At 41.4% G+C, this 22,242-nt stretch overlaps 2 protein-coding genes across 5 annotated transcripts in view; both read left to right on the top strand.

Annotated features, from left to right (window-relative positions):
- The first annotated feature begins 1,840 nt into the window (after positions 1-1,840).
- Positions 1,841-8,083, top strand: rtca (RNA 3'-terminal phosphate cyclase). The gene is made up of 11 exons (XM_028011989.1): positions 1,841-2,007; positions 2,167-2,267; positions 4,395-4,538; positions 4,620-4,743; positions 5,650-5,708; positions 5,791-5,932; positions 6,017-6,138; positions 6,204-6,262; positions 6,770-6,864; positions 6,936-7,040; positions 7,809-8,083. The coding sequence occupies exons 1-11, from the start codon at positions 1,957-1,959 to the stop codon at positions 7,905-7,907; spliced, it is 1,101 nt and encodes a 366-aa protein (XP_027867790.1). The 5' UTR covers positions 1,841-1,956; the 3' UTR covers positions 7,908-8,083.
- A 1,984-nt stretch (positions 8,084-10,067) lies between these two features.
- Positions 10,068-22,242, top strand: part of cdc14ab (cell division cycle 14Ab) — a 26,290-nt gene continuing 14,115 nt past the window's right edge. For all 4 annotated transcript variants that reach the window (XM_028011987.1, XM_028011988.1, XM_028011986.1 and 1 more), the window contains exons 1-6: positions 10,068-10,513; positions 12,760-12,850; positions 14,006-14,081; positions 15,134-15,226; positions 16,786-16,865; positions 19,362-19,428. In XM_028011987.1, the coding sequence (XP_027867788.1) occupies positions 10,468-10,513; positions 12,760-12,850; positions 14,006-14,081; positions 15,134-15,226; positions 16,786-16,865; positions 19,362-19,428 (453 nt within the window). In that variant the 5' untranslated portion in view covers positions 10,068-10,467. The remainder of the gene's footprint in view (positions 10,514-12,759; positions 12,851-14,005; positions 14,082-15,133; positions 15,227-16,785; positions 16,866-19,361; positions 19,429-22,242) is intronic.

Here is a 22,242-nt window from a genome sequence, read left to right as displayed (position 1 = left end):
GAAGCATGGACACCATGGACGGAGACGCAGCAACAAGCCCAATCTGCAGGTTCAACATCCGTGGGTTCCCGGCACATTTGAACTGGCACGAGACCCACGGACCGGTGCTGCACATTCCAGGACTGTGTGGCTTAGAGATCCACCTGATCTGCCTCTACAAGGCGTGGAAATGCCTCGGCAGCTGGATTCGCCAGAAAAGACAGAAGCGGCAGCGGCCTGTGGACCACAAGACGGTTTGGGTCTGAAATCCGCCGCCAGAGTTCATGTGGAGCAGGCTGTAAAATTCCTCCAGATGACATGTATTGTGAATGGCGCTACATCAAGAAACTGAATAGAACATAAACTTTCAGACTCCCCGCTATCTCTCTGATTTCCACAGTTTATTTGCTTTCCGGCTCTTGCTGCTTCTCCCCCTTAGCATGTACCGTGTCTCCGTCCTAGAGCAGTGCGTTCAAGTCCTCAGAGCGCGTCAGTAGCCGGTCTCTCTAGAGCCGGGTGTGTCGCCCCTCCGTTCTCTTCCCCCTCTGAAGAGGTGTGGGAGAGCTGCAGAGCTTGGAGTTGTGCAAAACCGTCCCGCCGTGGTTCGTCAGGGAGCGGAGACAGGGGAGCTGCTCGGCCTGAGATGAAAACGAAGGAAAAAGTCGGCGGCAAGTCACGAAGAAGGAGCGCGGCACCTGTCAGCAGCTCCATGTTATCATATAAGAGGAACAGAGTTCCTCACCGTGACGTCGCCGCGGCCGTAGTAGAAAGGCTCCTGCATCCGCGCCTGGATCGACAGGTTCATGGTTCGAACCAGAGACGGGAGCTGAGAAACAAACAGAGACACGGCCGCGGCTGGAAACACGGTCCGAGAAACACGGTCGAGAGACACACAGAGACACGGCCGCGGCTGGAAACACGGTCCGAGAAACGACTGCAAATATTCAGCTTGGAGGCGCTTTCTGTGTCGCATGAAAGCTGAATATATCTCAGCATCACGGGCAAACACACCAGTACCAGAGACACACAGAGACACGGCCGCGGCTGGAAACACGGTCCGAGAAACGACTACGACCAAAGATTCAGCTTGTAGAAACTTTCTGTGTCGCATGAAAGCTGAATATATCTCTGCATCGGGCACAACTCGCTGCAAACTGCTCTCTTGTAGCAACCTGTTCGCAAATCAAATCGGTAAAAGAGAAATATTAAAGGGAACATATCAGCAACGTTCACTACGACCAGAGAGGCACATGAAAATCTGTCACACAGAGACACGGCCACTGCTGCAAACTGAAATATTAACGTCAGCTCATCGGCAACTGTTGAAGCATGGACACCATGGACGGAGACGCAGCAACAAGCCCAATCTGCAGGTTCAACATCCGTGGGTTCCCGGCACATTTGAACTGGCACGAGACCCACGGACCGGTGCTGCACATTCCAGGACTGTGTGGCTTAGAGATCCACCTGATCTGCCTCTACAAGGCGTGGAAATGCCTCGGCAGCTGGATTCGCCAGAAAAGACAGAAGCGGCAGCGGCCTGTGGACCACAAGACGGTTTGGGTCTGAAATCCGCCGCCAGAGTTCATGTGGAGCAGGCTGTAAAATTCCTCCAGATGACATGTATTGTGAATGGCGCTACATCAAGAAACTGAATAGAACATAAACTTTCAGACTCCCCGCTATCTCTCTGATTTCCACAGTTTATTTGCGATTGGAAACACGAGAAAGAAAAAAAAAATATATATATATATATATATGAAATCGTTGAAAATGTATCTTCATTAACAGCTTTGTTTTACTTTAATAGCCAGAGGAAGTAGTATGAGCTATCTGCATTTTATTTTAACAGTAACCGGAAGTAGTATAAGTTCGGCGTTTCCAGCTTGATGCCGCCGGACTGAACAGTTGGAAAAGTACCGCAGTCAGCAGCTGAGCAGGACAACTGGGAGAGACAGTTGAAGCGGAGTTTACTGAATGAAAATGGACTCTGCGGCGGTGGAGATAGACGGCAGCGTCATGGAGGGAGTGAGTATTCACTTCAATTAGCAGAGAAACAACCGGAAAGCCGCATAGGTTCGTCCTCCGCGCTGAGAATAACAGGCTAACGGGGAGCTAGCGGCTAGCAGCCGCCTCTCAGCGCCTCTGGTGCGGCTTCTGTCTCACCCCGCTGTCGGTTCTCCTTAGGGCGGACAGATCCTGAGAGTCTCGGCGGCGCTCAGCTGCATCACCGGCTCCGCCATAAAGATCATCAAGATCCGGGCAGGCAGGAGCACCCCGGGGCTCAGGTGGGTTAGCGGCTAACAGGCTAACGTTAGCCTATTCATTAAAGTTGCTTCAGTCAGTTTTAAAAGAACAAAACCCGTTTGGTCAACTTTAATGTTCGGTTATTCGCGTCAGATTTATGACTCAGATCAGGCTAAATGTGTAACTTTCGTATGGATTCTGATGATTTTAAACTTTTAACAGATTTAATGTTCCAGGATCTCCAAACACAGACCAGTCTTCATTCAAAAATCTCCATAAATAAGAATATTAATGAGCATCTGAAGCGTCAGTGAATCAGCCAATAGGAGCGTCTTTCTGTTTCACATTATTCCCAGTTTTCTCTGCTGCTGCCTTTCTTCCAGAACAATATGTTCATCGTTAAACATCCATCAACTCTGTTTCAGCTCTCAGAGATATAAGAACTAGACTCTGAGCTTTTAGATCAACCTGACATGATGTAGCTTTCAATGAGAACTGGAAAAAATTGTTCCAATTTAATGCCATTTTCAGATAACATGATCTGAATTTCAGTAGTGAACTATTTGGAGATCATTGGACCTTGATAATATTTTTACAAAAAACAATTAGTAATGTTCAGCCGTTCTGATTGGTTCACAGATATAGATTTGATTATTTGGTCACAAACCTTTATTTTGGTTCTGTATTTTATTATCTAAATTCACATGTTGTGTAACATTGACATGTTTTCCAATTTGTTTTTATTTTTAAAGAAACAACTTTCATATGTTTTATTTGCAAGAGTAAAAAAGATATTTTTAAGAAATAATTTAAAATTTAATCTGGGTTATAACCTGAAATCTTTATCACTTTCATAATAACTCTACAGATGCACAGATCCACTTTTTTCACTTCCAGTATCTGAGGTCTGCTATCGGCCTGTCGATACAGAAAAACAACTGAATTAACTTAAAATGTTAAAAAAACAAACAAAACAAAAAAACTAAGGCATAAATGTATGTGATAACTCTGCAGTAGTGCAGCTCACTTAAACACACCAACAGCTTGACCAGCTTGGTCAAACATGGAAAACCAATTTTAATTTGTTCAGGTAGGAGTAGAACAGCCAAAGTAAAATAAATAATGCAGAAACAAAGTGACAGAAACAGGATGACTGATTATTCAAACACGTAAAAATAAGCTGCAACAAACCTTCTTTCAAACGGTTCAGAAAATATAATTAGACATTCTAAATACAATGTGAAATAAAGAATAAAGCATGATGTCGCTCACAGCACAAAGCATAGAATTAGACTGAGTAGATGTGCTCTTAGGGATCGGAAACATTGTCGTAGTATCCGATCTAGAATTTTTTCAATATCAGAACCAATGTCAATATGAGGTCAATATCCAATCAGTGCATCTTTAGTTTCAACCCTTTTTATGTATTTTCAGCAGTTAAAATTAGTGGTGCACCGATTTGTCAACCAGCCAATTTATCAGCGCCGGTTTCTTTTATTTTGGGAGATCGGCCGATATTTACACGTGAAGCCGATCTGAGGATTTTATCTTCCTCAGCAAAGGTCTAAACATCAGCCACTGTCGTCTTCTGTTCTGTCGTTAGAGGTTTGACTGTTAGCCCCGCCCACCACGTCACGTCTGCACTTAATTATAGTCACCACTCCTACCAACTCAGTTTTCTTGCTATGTTTAGTGACATTTCAGATTAAAAAAATGATATTGGCCAAAATTGGAATCGGCAGGTCAGGCTTCTTAAAAATTGGTAATTGGCCAGAAAACTGCAATCTGTGCAGAGCGAAGTGTAAACCCTTCCTTTATGCCTATTTTTGTCAGTTTTATCTCTTCCTGAGTGTTTTTCCCAGTTTGAACCATTTATGTGTGTTTTTTCAGTGTAAAACGTTTTTTCTGCGTGTTTTATTTTCAGTTTGAATATTTTCTTTCTGAGTGTTTTCATCACTTTAAGCCAGTCCTGCGTCTTTTATTATTTCACTTTAACCCATTCTTGCGTGTTATTTCTCGGTTTGAACCCTTGCTTGTATTTTCAGCAGTTTAAATCATTTATTTGCATTTTTTCAGTTTAAATCTTTTTTCCTATGTGTGTGTTTTTGTTTTTTCTTCCCAGTTTAAACCCTTTTTACGCTGCGTGTTTATTGTTTTTTTTGTTTCAGGCCGCAGCATCTGACGGGCCTCCAGCTCCTCTCGGACCTCTGCTCCGGCAGCCTGCAGGGGGCCAGCATCGGCTCCACCGACATCAGCCTGACTCCAGGGAAGGTCCGGTCGGGGAACCACACGGCCGACACGCAGACCGCAGGGTGAGGAGCGGCCAGCGGCCGCTGCACCGCCCCCCGACGCGTCTCGGCCACGGTTTCTGTAATGTGTGTGTTTTCTGTCAGGAGTGTGTGTTTGCTGCTGCAGGCGGCCCTGCCCTGCGCGCTGTACGCTGACGCCGCCTCACAGCTCCTTCTGAAAGGAGGAACCAACGCAGAAATGGCCCCGCAGATCGACTACACTGTGAAGGTAAGCTGAGTGCTCCCCCTGCTGGAGCCACAGGGTCACTGCAGCAGCGTCCAAAATAAAAGATTCACCAGTTTGTTAAATTTTGACCAGTAGGTCCAGTTAGAACCTGTTTATATCAGTACACTCAACACAGGATCCATTCTGTTAGTCCATATGGGTGCTTGAAATCCTTGAAAATCATTGAATTTTGATTTGGTGTTTTTCAGGATTTGGAAAGTTTTTGATTTGTGTATAAACTCCTTTATAGTGTTTGATATTCAGAATATTCAGACTGCACAGTTTGTTAATAAAGTGCATTTTTTAATCTAACAATTGATTTACAGCTTAAATTTGTTAAAAATTGTTTTTTACATTTGAAACCAGATATTTTCATACATCTAATTAAAAGACAGACACGTTTTTTTCTCCGTGTCTGAAGTCAAATCAGACTAAACTATTCTTGTTTTAGATCAGTTAGAGAATTACAGAAATTATTTATATTTGCCAAATTACAGAGTTTTGTAACTTTCTTTGTAAATTGTGTTCCATCGTTTAATTTGAGGCAGAAAGGTTTTTTACTTTAAAACAATTTGTGCACTGATTCAGTGTAATAGTTATTTATTACTCATAATGACTGTGCAATTGACACAAAAAGTTGTCTTATTTCATGCTAAACAGGATTGATTGACAGCAGTAAGCTCCGCCTCCTGGGTCTGACTGGTTGTTTCTTGTTAGCATTAGGAGCAGGAGCTCAGTTTTTCTACAGAATGTCTGTTTCATATCATGCTGCAACAACATGGTGACAGTTACAACAAATATGTAAAAAGTTTTTTTATTTTTTACAAAACTTACAAACTGCACCTTTAAGGTGAATATTTAAAGTTTGGAACCATAAATTCTCCATAAACTTCCTGGTTCCTCCTGCAGGTCTTCAAGCCCGTTGTGGAGAAGTTCGGCGTCCATTTTGACTGCGACATCAGGATGAGGTCCGTCTCCTGACTCCGCCGCCGTCCGGCTGCTGTTTCCTGTCAGAGACCCTGGTTGTCATGGCGTCTGTTTGTGCTGCAGGGGCTACTACCCCAAAGGCGGCGGGGAGGTGGTGGTGACGGCTCAGCCGCTCAAGGAGCTGCAGCCCGTCTCCATGACGGACAGAGGAAACATCACAAAGATCCACGGCAGAGCCTTCGTGGCCGGAGTCCTGCCCTTCAAAGTAAAAGCCCCTCTCAGCTGATTTAAAGTCTTTTATTTTTTCTAGTTTTGTCTGTCTGAGCTGACTTCCTGTTCCTGTCTGCAGCTGGCTAAAGACATGTCAGCCGCCGCCGTTCGGACCATCAGGAAGGAAATCAAAGAACTTTACATCAACATCCAGGCAGTGCAGGAGAAGGAAAAGGCCTACGGGAACGGCAACGGCATCATGTAAGCCCCGCCCACCCGCTGATGTCACAGCACCAGCAGCTCTCTGATTGGTCTCTCTGTTTCAGAATCATCGCAGAATCATCCACAGGCTGCCTGTTCGCAGGATCGGCTCTGGGAAAGAAAGGTGAGGAATGACCAGCAGGGGGCAGCACCGCTCTGGAAACCAATCAGTGTGTTTATGTCACTGATGACCAGCAGGGGGCAGCACCGCTCTGGAAACCAATCAGTGTGTTTTCATCACTGCAGAGGAATCAGGAGCAGTTTGATGGTTTTACTGGAGGAAAAGCTTGACTTATACCAGGGCTGATTTTATTTTTTTATTTTTATTTTTTTCACCAATGTACTCCTCCAGAGTTCAGAGTGATGTCAGAACTCCCAGGGTGGCCATCTTGTTTCAGAAGTTTGTTTACAGGTTCTATTTATTTGGACTTTGAATTCAGGTCAATTCTACAATGAAATATTAGAACCGGGATACTATTTTTATTATTCATGAGAATAAAGTTTTGTGACAATGACAGAGTATTTAGGACCATGCTAAGAAAATAAGTCTTATTACAAGAATAAAGTCAGCCAAGTTCAACCAATCAGGTTCCTAGCCCTGCCCCCTGTGACCTCTGACCTGTTGTTTCAGGTGTTTATGCAGATAAAGTGGGAATAGAAGCTGCAGAGATGCTGCTGAGAAACCTCAGACACAACGGCTGCGTGGACGAGTTCCTGCAGGACCAGGTGAGGCTGCAGCAGCCGTGAGGATGATGATGATCGTGATGATGTCACTGACCCTTCTTCCTCCTCCTCAGCTCATCATCTTCATGGCGCTGGCGAAGGGAACATCTAGGATTCGGACCGGCGCCGTGACGCTGCACACGCAGACGGCCATCCACATCGCAGAGCAGCTCACTCAGGTCAGACAGCGAGAAGCTGAACCTGACATCAGATCACAGCTGGAGACGCTCCAGTGAGAAATGGTTAAAGTCCAACTGCGAAATTAGTCATTTTAGTTTCTAAAAGTAATAAATCACAGATTCATAATCATTTGCTCACTGAAATTTGTCAACAAGTTGGTAAATCATGTGAACTAGTTGCTGTTTTCAGTTATTTCCTCTGGTTATCGATGCCAAGGAGTTCTGCTCTCACTTTTACTTTCAGATAGTTATGATATGTAACCATGGCAACAAAGGATGGTTTTTATATAACCTGGAGCAGCTGTTTAACATCTCAAAAACTGAAATAATTCCTGAACTGTGAGTTGAGAAAAGGAGGAAGTTCAAGCCGTCTCTTCTATCAGAGATTCAAGTGGCGAAAGCAAAGGAGGAGGATTAGCAGTGATGATTTCATCCAGGACGTGTTACTGGGGAATATTGAGCTGTTAGCCTGTCATAAAACTGTCATAAAGCAGCAGTCTTCAGTCAGAGGCCTCTTTAGAGCCTCGTAAGACTGACTGCTGCAGGAGAAGAATAATGATTTGTGATTTGAGTTTAAATCTCCCCACATGATGCTGCCACCACCGTGCTTCCCCATTAGGATGGTAGAAACATTTCCTCCAAATGTTCCTCTTTAGTCTCCAGAAATCATTCTTTCTCCTGGAGCTGCTTTATAATTAGAATAAAAATAAACTCTCATAGGCTTTTATTTTGAAACTCTAATTCTTTCTGTTCCTGTTGTGTCTGTAGGCGAAGTTCACGATAACAAAGAGCGAAGACGAGCTGAGCAGCGGCGTCACATACATCATCGAGTGTCAAGGATCCGGAGTGGTTAACCCCAACCTGTAGCCCCACACACACACACACGCACACACACACACACACACACACTCACACACACACACTCTGCTGGACTCGTAGCTGCTCCTGACATGGCCGACCCTCTTAGTTTCTGTCGCTCAGGGTTTTTTTGTTTCCTTAATAATGTGATGAAATAATTAAATAAAAATCTTCCAAGCAATCAAGATTTTTTTATGGTTTTTGTTTCATTTTAAAGATTTTGTTGTTGTTGGCCGAAACTGAATGAACTCAGCTGAATTCTGGGTAATGTAGTTTCCTCCAGCTGAGGATGGGGGAACAAAAACAGCGTGACCTTTTCCAGACTCCAGCTGCTGGATCAGAACCAGAACTTCCTGTGCCGCCCCGTTTCCGTGGCGTCAGCGGCGCGGTGTCATGTTGACCTGCTGCAGGTGAGCTGGAGTCCGGCTCGGCGCTCGATGTGTTGAAACCCGAGGCTGCTGTAAGCTCACACCTCTGTCCTCCTCCGCCACCGGCCGTAACCCGACCCGGGTCACCGCTGGTACCGCCACAGCGTCCCGGCTCAGTGTCCTCGCAGTCCGCCGGCCGTCCTGCAGCATGACGGAGACGGGGCCCTGGAGGAGGCACCAGGACCAACCCCGGGCCCCCCAGCCCACACCCGGACCTGGACCCGCTCCTGGACCCGGACCAGCACCGAACCGCGTCTGGATCTCACTCATTGCAGGTCAGTTTGGCTTCATGAAGCTGATTTTGCTCATCTGGACTCTGAAACCCTAAAACCTTCAAATCAGAGCAAAATTCTTCATCAGTTTTTCCTCTGCAGATTTTACAGGTGCTTGAAAATCCTTGAATTTCAATTTTGTGTTTTTATAGTTTGTAGAGTATATAATGTCCTTGAAAGTGTTTGAAATTAATACTGCACAGTATAGTAATAAAATTCAAAATGTTTGATTAAAAGCATAAATTTGGGGAACTTAATAAAACCTAATAAAAAGATACAGATATATTTTCCTCACGCGCTGAAGTTGACTAATTTATTCTAGTTTTGGGTCAGTTATAATGTCTAAAATTATTTACTAAATGTCTGAAAACTGCAAGAATATTTTTTTAAGTGTTTTTTGTAACTTTATGTATTTAATTTGAGCAGGAAGCTCATTTACCTCAACATGATTTGTTTTGTTTTGATGCATCAAGTTTCAGATTCATTAGAATATTTTATTTAAATTCTCAATATATTAAAATATTTATCAATAATTCACTTCAAAAAGATCAAATTAGGGGAAAACATTTGTTTTGATGACTGGTTCTTGCAGCTAAGTTACTTTCTCATAAACTTACATCAGATCAGTAAAATATGTATTTAAAAGACAAAAATGAGAAGTCTCTGTTTGCTACAGCTCGTTAACTCAGTGCCTGGTCAGGGCTCCTTTTACAGGAATTACAATTTACATGCAGAAATGTGTGGTTCATTTATTTCATTTTGTAAAGAAGATTTGGAATCACTATAATTGCTAAACAGCTATGCTGTTTTTTAAATTTTAGTTCTGGTTTAGCAGCAGCTCAATACAACTGAGTCACCAACCATCCCTACAATTGTGTAGGTCATAAATCAATTTCTGTTGTTTTGACTCATCTTGAGTTTCTGACAAGTTAAATTTTAGGTTTTTATTTGCTATTAATGAATAGAAAATGCTTGCAATATGCAATGGTGTATGTACTCAATTTGTTATAAATTTGTGAAATAAAATTACTTTGTTGATATTCTATTTTATTTAGATGTACCAGTTTAAAACAATTAGAGTAATATTTGAAAATATGTCAATTATTTTATGGAGCACTTTGCGTTTTTAATGAGTATTTTATTTTAAATTTAGTCTAAAGCTTCACTTATTCCCTTTTTTGTGATGAAGTCCGAAGGAGTGTAACCAAAGGATACGCTGTAGTCATACACACACAAAGTTAAAAATTCAGTTCAGAATTACTCAACTCGAAAAACATTTTACTTTTACTGTAAAGCAAGCATTGTACAATAAAATGACTTATTTGAGTCAAATTCCCTGGTCTTTCGGGGGTTCCTGTTTTTCTTCCTGGGGTGTTTCCCAGTGGACCGTGAACGCGGCACAAAGTGTTCTGTACGCTGATTGGCTGCGGTATCCCGTAGCGCGGCTATCGTTGTTATGGCAACGTATCTTAAGGAGGGATTTGGTCAATCAGAGTTTCAGACTCTCGCCAAGCTTGCGGAGCTTTAACATGCTAATATGCTAATCCGGGCATATTTATCGGGTAAAGGGGGAGAAACAAAAGAAGAGAAACAATGGGAATAAGTTCGCAGTGAACGAGAGGAAGCTACAGTGACCGATGGGAAGCTGAGGAGGAAGTTTTAAAACTTTTTAAGCACGCTGTGTGCGGTTCGCTGCTAGCCCCTCAACGGCTAGAGCTGCTAGCAGTTTGAAAACTTTCTGAAGCCGCCCAGGAGTTAGACGGACCCTTTCTGGAGCTCTCGGCAGGAGTAGAACGAGTGCAGGAATTAGACTTGACTCATGACCGTGGAGGTGTGAATCGCTCCCCGGTCCTGTCTACCCTGTTCCGGATGGCTGAGGAACGCGAGCCGCAGGGAGCGGCAGAGATGATCAAAGGTAATTTTAAGAAATATGACGTTAAAAACTAAACGCCACAAGACTAGGTCATCAATAAACATTAAAATATAATACTTGAATTTAAGAAACTCACTTTATAACTTTTTTTTTTTACAACCTTTTAAAGCTCACATTTAATTAGTTTGGACTATTCCTCTCAAACTTTTAAAGTAAAATTTATTTTATAACTTTCATTACATTACACAAATTATATTCTTTATTTACAATTATTTTTAAATTTCAAAACAGATTGTTATTTTTGTATTGAATCTACCAGAGGTGAGGATGATACTAAAGCAGTACGTTAACATATATAAGTAAAAGATTAACGTCAAGGCAATTATTCAAGACAGAAGAATTAAGTATTTTGTTAAAAGACTAACTTATCAGAACATCTGATTTAAGCTTTACAAATATAATTATGCCCCAATATTGATATTTTAAAGACAAAGATATATTTATATATATTAATTATAATAAATAATGTGATTAAAAAACAATAAGTCCAGACAGAAAAAAAATTTCTAAATCAAAAATTTTGATATAGACATACATCCTACAGCAGGTAATATAGATTTCATAGCTACCAGTGTTGACACTTTATGGGGAAAAATTAAATACTTTATACTTTTCTAACTGCTGAGCCTTTTGGAAATTAAAATAATACAGTAAATACTGTATATAGTCATTGGAAATACTCTACCCAGTTCTGGAAAACATCAAAGATTGAATATTGTCTCTTAAAACAATATTTTTATGATTAAACCTGAATTTATTTCTATTCTTTTTTTCTATTTTTGAATCAAAATGTTTGAAGTTCTTTAGCTGTAGCTCCTCACTGGGGGAGGAGCCTCTGGTGGACATTTAATTTGTCTAATTTTGGAGCTGTGAGTTGTTTTTACTGGAGCTGATCTTTCCCGTCTCTCAGGCTGCAGCTTAGTCATGATGATTACAGGAAGTGTTCACAGCCAGTTAGAGGCGTGTGGGAAATCTGGTCTGAACCAAAGTCACTGGTTTGATGTAATGGACAGCAAATATCCCAGTTGATCCAACCCAGGTGGTTTACTGGGACTCAAGAATGCTGGTGGAGGAATGTAAAGGAGTTTGTTGAAAAATAGTAATTGAAAATGTAACTATCAGATTTAATTATCTTTGTATTGTTTCTACAGATGTAGGATTTAATAATTCATTCATTCAAATTAAATAGCATTTTAATTAAAGTTTAGTAAATTGTTTTGTTTTGAACATAGGTTTTAAAAAACAACAATGTAAGAATAAAATCCTCTAAATCTTTTTTTAAAAATAATTTTCCTAAATCATTTCAGTCCCAGAGGAAACTTAAACACAAATATTTCACTAATAAACTGCAACATTTTGTAATAGCAACAAATATTTAATGTCACAGAAAAATGCAAGATTCAAACCAAATTACAACCAATTTTCTCCCCCAAATATCTGACATGTTGGTCTTATTTCAGTTTTCCAGCAGTTTGTCATGTTTATTGCAGAAATGTGTCTTCATATTGTTGTTTTCAATCATTAGGTGGATTTTTTATCCACTGATTGTTTTAGATTTCTAAATATCATGAATTTGGTTTGATTCAGATTTTAATTATTCTGTTTCTGCTCTGCATGAGTTGCTGTTTATTCGATGCAGAAAAAAATATTAAATTAAACAAAATTGCGGACTGAACATCCCTGTGGGACACCACAAGTAACGTCTGACAAGTCAATCGTTTACGTTTAGGAAATAGAAATAATTTTGGCAATTTTAACTGACATAAAACTGAAGTTTGGTTTGATTTAACTTCAAATATTAACGAGGAAAAATCAACTTGTGCTTATTTGGCCTGTTGGCTGAACTCTGAAAGCCTTTAATGGATGTTTTATGGTTGGTGGCTGAGCTGTGACCAAAGGACAGTCTGGTTTTCTGGACGTATTGAATAATAAAACTTTGGAGTCTTGCTGCTGTTATCGTGTTTCTCCTGATCAGCTTTGTTTTGCCAATCTGTCGACTCATCAGGAAGAAAACAAGTTGTGTGAAAAAGGTCGTTCTGCTGCTTACAGAGTCTGAAACGTTTAAAAAATATAATTTATGTGAAGATCAAGAGCTGCTGTGATAATGAAATGACCAAGAATCTCCCACTGATCCGACGTTTATTCCTCTGAATCTCATCTGAGTACTGGAATCATAACCTGTATCATCTGGTTTAACTGTAATATTTATTATTAATGTTTCCCTGCAGACCGTCTGTACTTCGCCACGTTACGCAGCAAACCCAAAAGCACCGTCAACACCCACTACTTCTGCACCGACGACGAGTTTGTCTACGAGAAGTAAGTTTGACTTCAAACTGCTTTCACTCATTTACACCACGGCTACAGATCATTGGGTGACCAGAGAAACGATGGAGTTTTGACCCCAAAACTTAAATACATGTTTTATTTGTGATATTTGAGACACTTTAAAGGTTAAAAAAGACAGTTTTCTTTTACATGAACCAACTTTCTCCTTCTGTCTCGCTGCTCATGTTTAACAAGTGAAAGTGATGAAATGTTGAGCTTCTGACTCGTTATTCCTGAGTTATGACTGAATGAATCAGTTTGATTTCTTTGTTTATCAGAAGCCTAAAGTTTGAGGTTAAGTGATTTCACGTCCAGATTTATTTCTCTGTTGGGGTTTTGTTTAATATCTGGTGATTCAGTCTCTGTTTATCTGTTCTTGCTGCTTCGGGTCTTTTAATCAAATAAAAACATTGAAAATTAATTAGTTTCATCCTGAGAAAATGGGTTTCAGATTCCTTGCAGCTAGAAAAGTCATGATAACAAACTTTGTGTTAAACCAGTGGCGTCTAAACCTTTTGGACAAAAATGTCAAGTTGGAAGAAGTCTGGCAGCCACAAAATGTTTAGTATTTTTTCTTTTTAATTGTTTATTTTTTTAATTTTTAATTTAGGTTGTTCCTGAACTGTGATCAAGGGCCGCCCAAAATCATTCCGTGGGCCGCAAATGGCCCCAGGCCGCACGTTGGACACCTCTGTGTTAAACGACAGTATTGATGCAGGTTTAACCTCCCTAATGCCACTAAACCTTAATGTTGTAAAGACAACAATATATTTGAAACATCCAGAACAAAAACGATAAAACAAGATGAAAAAAAAAAGCAAAAGTGGAACTTTAAATAAAATGGATTTGGAAACAAAACTGCCTTTCTTTATCATGTGATTAACTGAGTTATTATGACATCATGCAGCTTCCATGCTGTGTGAGAATAAATGTAAACAAAAAGAATATTTTAATATTTTTCAGTAAAAAGTGTTTTTCCGTCAGCTCAGTTTGGAGCGACCTGCTGAATATTCAGATCGCTCTGAAACTTTCCCACACGCAGGAAGTATTTCTGGACCTGCAGTGGGGATTCTCAGCGTTACTTCCTGTTTCCTGTCTGTGGACCTCGGCGTTGCTTCATGCTGTTTCTCTCGTGTTTCTGCCCAGTTTCTACACAGACTTCGGGCCGCTGAACCTGGCCATGCTGTACCGATACTGCTGCAAGCTCAACAAGAAGCTGAAGGTGAGTTTCTCTGCCGCTGATCCTCCCTCTGCAGGAATGTCCTGAATGCGGCGGGGAGCGATCCGAGCGTGACGCAGCCTCCCGCTGAGACACCGTTAAACGCGCTTCCTCTGTGTTTGTGTTGGTTGCCATGGCGCCCGGATTCCTCAGGCGACCGGACGGTCCGGATCGGCGTGACTTTCTCCGAGTCGGATCATGTTTCATCACAAGCTGACGGAGGATCTGGGTTCACCTGCAGCTGGTTCCCATTTAAACCAGTCAGATTCACTGGGTGCTGATGTCACTCACTGCTCTGAACTTCTAAAGAGCTGAAAATAAAAACTAATTTAGAGCCACAAATGTTGCATAGCTTTTAGTAAAAACACAACTTTGACATTTTTAATAATCTGATTCGTGGTCATTTCATGAAAAGTACCGTTTTGTTTCTGTTTTAGGATTTAAAAACAAAGAAAAATATTTACAAAATCAGGATACATTTTTTTCCACAGGAAGTTTGTAGAAAATAATTTAAATGAAAGAAAGCACTTATTTTCCAACGTAATAAAATATAATAAATAAATCAAGTTTCTTTGTTTATTTCAGCAACAAGGCAGGTCAGAGTGCTTTACATCATAAAAACACAAAAATAAAAAGTAAAAAACAATAAAACCTTAAAGTGTTCACTCTTTGGTGGCTGAACACAAATGCTTGCCACACTTTTCAGAATTTTATTACCAAGAAGAATCCTGGAACCAGCATTACTGCTGCTCTACAGTTCATAGTGTTAAATTGTCATTTGGGATCTAATGAGCTCTCCTGCTGGTGCTGCTGGGCGGATCCGGGTCCAGCCGGTTCATCACGGAGCCTCTAATGAGAAAACGGAGGCAGCTGACGGTTTAACAGTCGGCTGAGAGAATCTGCAGCTCGCCGTTTCCTCTGATTCAGCCGCTGCAGTTTGACCCGACCGGCTTTAATTCAGTCATCAGTTCACACGTTCATAACGCACAGAAAACGCTCGGCTTCTGTTTGAATGAAGGGAAACGATGAGTAACTGTGTTTGTGTTTCTGTGCAGTCGTTCACGCTGACCAGGAAGCGAATCGTTCACTACACCAGCTTCGACCAGAGGAAGCGCGCCAACGCCGCCGTGCTGATCGGCGGCTACGCCGTGAGTCCGACTCTCAGCACATCCCACCGTCACTTTAAAAACAGGAGAAAAAAACACTTTAAGGGTTTCAAGTAATATAATGATAAAAATGCAAGAACACATTCTCAAACATCAATAAATTTTAAATTCTGATGAACATTTAATGAGAAGACATTTAAAATGTATAAATAAATAAATAAAAACAACAGAAACAACAAATCAAATGAATCATGAAGTAAAAAAAAAAAAGAAGCTGGTTGAGACCAAAACACCAAACTGAAGATTTAAACATCCAGTTTTTGGTAAAAAGATTTAAAAACCATAAATTGAACAACTGAGCTTCTTTTAATTGATCATGTGATTAATTAATTTATTGATTTATTGGGACAGGATTGAGGCTGATCTTTATTCAACGTTCAACCCAACATTTCTACTTTAAATGAGCCGTTCTGATTTCCATTTAGTTCTGGTTTTGTTGGATCTTCGTTGTTCAGGATCTTCTAGTTCTGTAGTCCCAGTCCAGAACCAGAAACCCAGCTGGTTCTGGTTCTGGTCCAGAACTCTGCAGGTGGGACGGTAGAAGCACACACTCTCTCCTGCTGCGTTTCGCACGTTGAATATTTGATGGCGCTGAAACAAAAGGTGATTGTGTTCACGGAGCGGCTTCTGGCTCCGACACAATCAGACCGGGTCGGATCCGGCCAGAACCGCAACAATAAGAGTTTTTCATATTTTCTGATGCAGTACAGTTTCCAGCGTTCCTCCTGCTTTTCTCTAAGACGACGTCGAAGTTCAGATAATCAGAAATGTTCCCATTAAAATGTGCAAAAACTTTGTCAATCAGCAATAAATCAATAAATCAAGTAATCGCATGTTTTCCTCTTTTTCTCTTGTTCTCCCAAAAACTGGATGATAAAAGTTTTCACTCTGGTGTTTTGGTCTCAACTGGCTCTTATTTTGAAGGACAGTTTTGTTTCTATAATTGGTTTTATTTGTTGTTTTTGTCGTTTTGTTTATTTTGGATATTTAAATTGTCTCATAGTGCCAGAGTTAAATGTTCATTAGAATTTAAAGTTTGAGAATGTGTTTGTTCTTCATTATTAGCGTCTCAAAACAACAATATTATTATTTTATCGCAATAACTTCTGGGACAATTTATCATCCAGCAAAGTTTTGCTGTCATGACCGGCGAACGCTAAGGTAAAAACAAAAACAACTATTTCCTTTAAATAAGAAACATAATGGGAATAAGATTGTTTACACAATAAGTCATTACTAAACAATCTGCTCCATCATCTTCTCCTTCTTTGTCGTTTCCTCCAGTAGTAACATCCGGTTGTTGATCATGTGACTCTTATGATGCTAAAAAATGGTTTTTATTGCAGTTTTATGAAATAAAAAAAATTCCACCTCATCCTGGCTCCAAAACTTTTATCACAAAATGTAAACATTTCCAACTTGTTGTGTTTCCATGAGCAAATCTATTTCCTAAATATGACATTAGACAGTTACACGGAAACGCAGCAGAGCCGCTTTATTTCCTTTTCTGGGTTTGTGTCACCATGTTTTCCTTCCTGCAGGTGATTTACCTGAAGAAGACTCCAGAGGAAGCCTTCAGAGCGCTGCTCTCCGGCTCCAACGCCGCCTACCTGCCCTTCAGGTGAGTAACCGTCACACACACACACACACACACACTTACCTGTTATGTTCACTAAAGGAAACACTACGGTATTACATTTTAGGCAATAAAATGTTTATTTTCTTATTTAAAAAAGGGATTTAATTATTTGTTTAATGTATTTCTAATAATGTTTTAAACAGTTTGAGGTTAAATTAAAAATCTATAAAATGTTCTGATTGTTTTATCCGATTAATCGTCAGAATAATCGATTAATAAAATAGTTGTTAGTTGCAGCCTTACTCAGATTATATTTCAGATATAATGTGTGTCAGTTTTATAGTTTTACTGTTGTTATCATAATAATTAGAATTTTGATGAATATGGATGTCTTTTAGAAAATCTAACTAAATTCATTTATTGTTTTCTGTTAATTTTATCGTCTGTAACTTGTTCTTAGTTTGTTTTTCTTTGATAGTTTTTTATGAGCTTGTTGTCGCAGCCTTACAGCAAGTTGCCACAAAATAAATACCACTGCAATAGATTTTTAGTGGAAACATTTATTTTTATCCCAATAAAACCAAATGATGTCCTGACAAACCTTTAGGTCCATCAGAATCTCTGCAGGTTCTGGATGTTTGTCTGTAAAACATTTAAATAACGTGGTGAAACATTGTTAACTTTTCCTCACCCAGTTGCACTAAAATTTGGTTTTAAGCACCTTTTGTTGTTCTAGAGAGATTTATGGTTAATCTGCTGGCGTTTATTAACAGGAGGAGTTGATGGTCGCAGGATGTTTGCAGGATTCAGAGGAGATTGTTTAGTTGTTCTGGTTCAGCTGATTATAGAGAACCTGAACTGAACTTTAAAAGTTGACCAAACGAGGGAACTTGAGAGGGAGGAAGTGATTCCTGCTGCGTGTCGTGAGGATTTAAAGGTTTTCTTAAAGCTTTTTGGTGAGTTTATCGGGTCCGATCTCCCTTAAAGAGCGGAAATGTTCCAGCTCCAGTTTCCTTCTGGCTGCTTGTTTCTGCAGCGTCTGACGGTAAAAACCCAAAAGTTTAAAACAATTATTTCATCTAAAAACAGAAACAAAACAGTCAGGAATGTCTTCATGCTGCCCAGAACCAGAACCAGAACCAGAGTCCAGCCTAAACATGTGAGCTCTGATGGCCGACGCTCAGCTGGCAGCAGCAGAGGAAATATTTACCCTCAGATTCACTTTTCAAGCCGATGACATCATCAGACTTCCTGTCCTGGAAGGATCTTCTGATAAAAGCTGGAGGAGGAAACTCAGTCCAGTTCCACCAGTAAATGGTTCTGACTGGAAGAACTGGAGTTCAAGCTTCTGCCACTGCTGACCCAAACAGAGGAGCACAGCCTGTGTGTGTGTGTGTGTGTGTGTGTGTGTGTGTCTGTGTGTGAGAGATAAAGGGCTTTTTGTTGCCATCAACACACTGCGCGGTTACATAACAGCGGAGCCGCTGAAAGGAGGAAGACTTTGTTGTTCTGTCGGCCTCAAGAGGAGCTCTGATGGATTAAACATGATGCAGACAGGCCACGCCCACCGAGCGAGGCCTTCACTGACCGCACAGAAAATGACCGCCAGGCTTCCTGAACCCCCAGATCCTATTAGTGACGTAAAATTAGTTTAAGGAAGTTTTTCCTCAAATGGGAACCCAAAAACAACCAAATCTGGAGTTTTCTGAGTGAGAAAGTTCTGTTTCTCCTTCCTTAGCAGAATATCTGTTTTCCCAAGTTGTTTACAAACAATTGAAAGCTTTATTACAGTAAACATTTCTGACATAAAGTTTAAGAATTGGATGCATGTGATGGATAAAAATCCTCGTCTTGTTGACAGATTGAGACTTCTTCTGGTTCCACTGCTTAAAGAAAGTTTCTCTAAAACTGGCAGCAGGTTCTGGACTTTAAAACCCGTCCAATCAGCTCCTCTTTAACAGGGAGTCCAGAAATAAATGGATCTAAAGTTAAGGCATTAAAATGTCTTAAATTCACTTAAAAATGTAAGTTGGCCTTAAGTAAGTTAATCCCAGGTCTTACATTGTGTCATTGCAGGACTTTTTAATTTCATGTTGAGTTTTTATTACTCACAGGATTTTCTGTCAGGCAAACATTTGGGTCGCATGCAGACATCTTCATTACAGTCTCTGGCTTGAAGTGGTTTAGGCTAATGCTAACTAGCTGCTAATGTACCCATGCTAACTAGCTAACTAGCCTTTGGGCCAAAGCCACATAATGATCTGCAGAAACAGATGTGATCAGTTTAACTTCATCTCTCCGATAAACTGGATTAATTTGGTTTGATTTCTTTCATTTAGCATGAAGCTTCCTGATTCAGGTCGTTCCCTCAGCTCCGCAGGAAGTCTCAGTCTAAGGTTGTAAAGTCAACATGAGGTTTGACAGGAAGTGAGGATCCAACAGACTGATCGAGTCGTCGCCGTTAGCAACCGCTGACATGTTTTTATTTTGCTAAAATCAACTCGTCTGTATCTTTACTGGCGTTTTGTGTCTCTGCAGGGACGCCTCTTTTGGGAATTGCACCTACAACCTCACAGTGCTGGACTGTCTGCAGGGAATCAGGAAGGTGAGATCAGAGGCCGCCAGAAACGCTTATACTGTATACAGACATTGTTGAGCAGAGATCCAACAAATGACTCCAGAGGAAACAGGAAGCGATCGGAAACAGGAAGCAGTCTCAGCGTTTGACTCCAGAGGAAACAGGAAGCAGTCTGAGCGTTTGACTCCAGAAGCAACAGGAAGCAGTCTGAGCGTTTGACTCCAGAAGCAACAGGAAGCAGTCTGAGCGTTTGACTCCAGAAGCAACAGGAAGTAGTCTGAGCGTTTGACTCCAGAAGCAACAGGAAGTAGTCTGAGCGTTTGACTCCAGAGGAAACAGGAAGCAGTCTGAGCGTTTGACTCCAGAGGAAGCAGGAAGCAGTGTGAGTGATGGACTCCAGAGGAAACAGGAAGCAGTCTGAGCGTTTGACTCCAGAAGCAACAGGAAGTAGTCTGAGCGTTTGACTCCAGAAGCAACAGGAAGTAGTCTGAGCGTTTGACTCCAGAAGCAACAGGAAGTAGTCTGAGCGTTTGACTCCAGAAGCAACAGGAAGCAGTCTGAGCGTTTGACTCCAGAAGCAACAGGAAGTAGTCTGAGCGTTTGACTCCAGAAGCAACAGGAAGTAGTCTGAGCGTTTGACTCCAGAAGCAACAGGAAGCAGTCTGAGCGTTTGACTCCAGAAGCAACAGGAAGTAGTCTGAGCGTTTGACTCCAGAAGCAACAGGAAGTAGTCTGAGCGTTTGACTCCAGAGGAAACAGGAAGCAGTCTGAGCGTTTGACTCCAGAGGAAGCAGGAAGCAGTGTGAGTGATGGACTCCAGAGGAAACAGGAAGCAGTCTGAGCGTTTGACTCCAGAAGCAACAGGAAGTAGTCTGAGCGTTTGACTCCAGAAGCAACAGGAAGTAGTCTGAGCGTTTGACTCCAGAGGAAACAGGAAGCAGTCTCAGCGTTTGACTCCAGAGGAAACAGGAAGCAGTCTGAGCGTTTGACTCCAGAAGCAACAGGAAGCAGTCTGAGCGTTTGACTCCAGAAGCAACAGGAAGTAGTCTGAGCGTTTGACTCCAGAAGCAACAGGAAGTAGTCTGAGCGTTTGACTCCAGAGGAAACAGGAAGCAGTCTGAGCGTTTGACTCCAGAGGAAGCAGGAAGCAGTCTGAGCGTTTGACTCCAGAGGAAACAGGAAGCAGTCTGAGCGTTTGACTCCAGAGGAAGCAGGAAGCAGTGTGAGTGATGGACTCCAGAGGAAACAGGAAGCAGTCTGAGCGTTTGACTCCAGAAGCAACAGGAAGTAGTCTGAGCGTTTGACTCCAGAAGCAACAGGAAGTAGTCTGAGCGTTTGACTCCAGAGGAAACAGGAAGCAGTCTCAGCGTTTGACTCCAGAGGAAACAGGAAGCAGTCTGAGCGTTTGAAGCAGGAGGCATTCTGGGAAACTCTCAGCTACACAGTATTGTTGCATAACGACTCGGCGTGTCGAAGAGCCGCTGAACGGCAGTCAATCAGAGGCCGGCAGCTAATCGGTCAGAAGTGTGAATAATTCGTTGTGGAGCGTGATTACGTGCAGCAGAGAATCCCAGTGGACTAACTGGGAATACTGGGATCTGGGGCTGCAGACGTGGCAGATAACCACTGCAGAGAAAATACTTTAAATCTGGCTGCTGCTCTTTCACTTCCTGCCACCTTCAAATCGTTCTGGTTGATCAATAATTCAGGATTTCTGAAGAACTTCACCTGTTTTTGTTTTTCTTCAATCTTGACTTCACCATGTGAGATATCGATCACCAGTCATGCTGGTCAAAGGCATCGACCCAAAGATCTTTACTTTCACCTGTTTCCCACTGATTATATATCAGTAATTAACTCTCATATGTTTTACACGTTTATTGAAATATTGTTTTTAAATGTGATTCTTCATTATCTGCTTGCAAACAATCTAAAAGCATCAGAAGACGTTTTATCACTGAACCGGGTGAAGGAGCAGTTTTTGTTTTCGATTTCTCACAACTTCCTGCTTTACAAAATGGAAACTAAAATGGAGGCGACAGATTTTAGCGGTTGGAGGATTTCTCTTTAGTCTTTGACTAAAAACCATGAGCCATTTCTCCTGCTAACGCTAGGCTAACATGTTAGCTTTGGTTGTATTTACCCAGAATGCCCAGAACCAGAGTTCACTTCAACTGAACCTGGACCGAGGTTTGGAGGACCAGAGATCCTCCTCAAACAAACCGGACTTTCTAACCAAACGGACTGGAGTCGGATTAAATCAGATTAAACAGAGCTGGAGTGAACGGCTGCAGGATACCGGCCTTTGAATCCTGACTTTGGAAACCACTGGTTTCATTAATCTGACCTGCATAAAAAGGAGGAAAGAACAACGATGATTCTGCAAACGGTTGAAAACTGGACTCATTAATTCTGCCTGCCAGACCCAAACGCCGTGACCAGAGGTTGAACCAGCAAACATCTGGCACCGTTCGTTCTGACAGAACAGAAAGAAGCAAAGTTCATTTTCTTTCCCATCGGCGCTTTCTATAACCTCTGACCTTTAGCACGTTAGCATCGCTGCCTGTAAAGCCCAACTGCAGTCCAAACAGTCCAGTGGGAGATGACATGGATCTGCATGACGGGTTTAATTTTTCTGCGTTTGGTCGGATTAATTGGTCCATCTGTGGATCAGGTGTTGACTCACCTTGACCTGCTGCAGGTCGGTCTGCGTCACATTTCTGTCTGCTGTCTTTTCACATTCTGGAGAATAAATCAGCTCTTACTGCTGCTGCCGTATGTCTGCATATTGATGAAGTAAGTCCTGGTTAAACGGTTTTAATCATCAGGATCAAACGCCGC

Source organism: Xiphophorus couchianus, unplaced genomic scaffold, assembly GCF_001444195.1.
Source record: "Xiphophorus couchianus unplaced genomic scaffold, X_couchianus-1.0 Scaffold1000102, whole genome shotgun sequence".
Classification (NCBI taxonomy): domain Eukaryota; kingdom Metazoa; phylum Chordata; class Actinopteri; order Cyprinodontiformes; family Poeciliidae; genus Xiphophorus; species Xiphophorus couchianus.
Note: the sequence above shows the minus strand (reverse complement) of the source record. Positions and strands in the feature narration are given on the sequence as shown.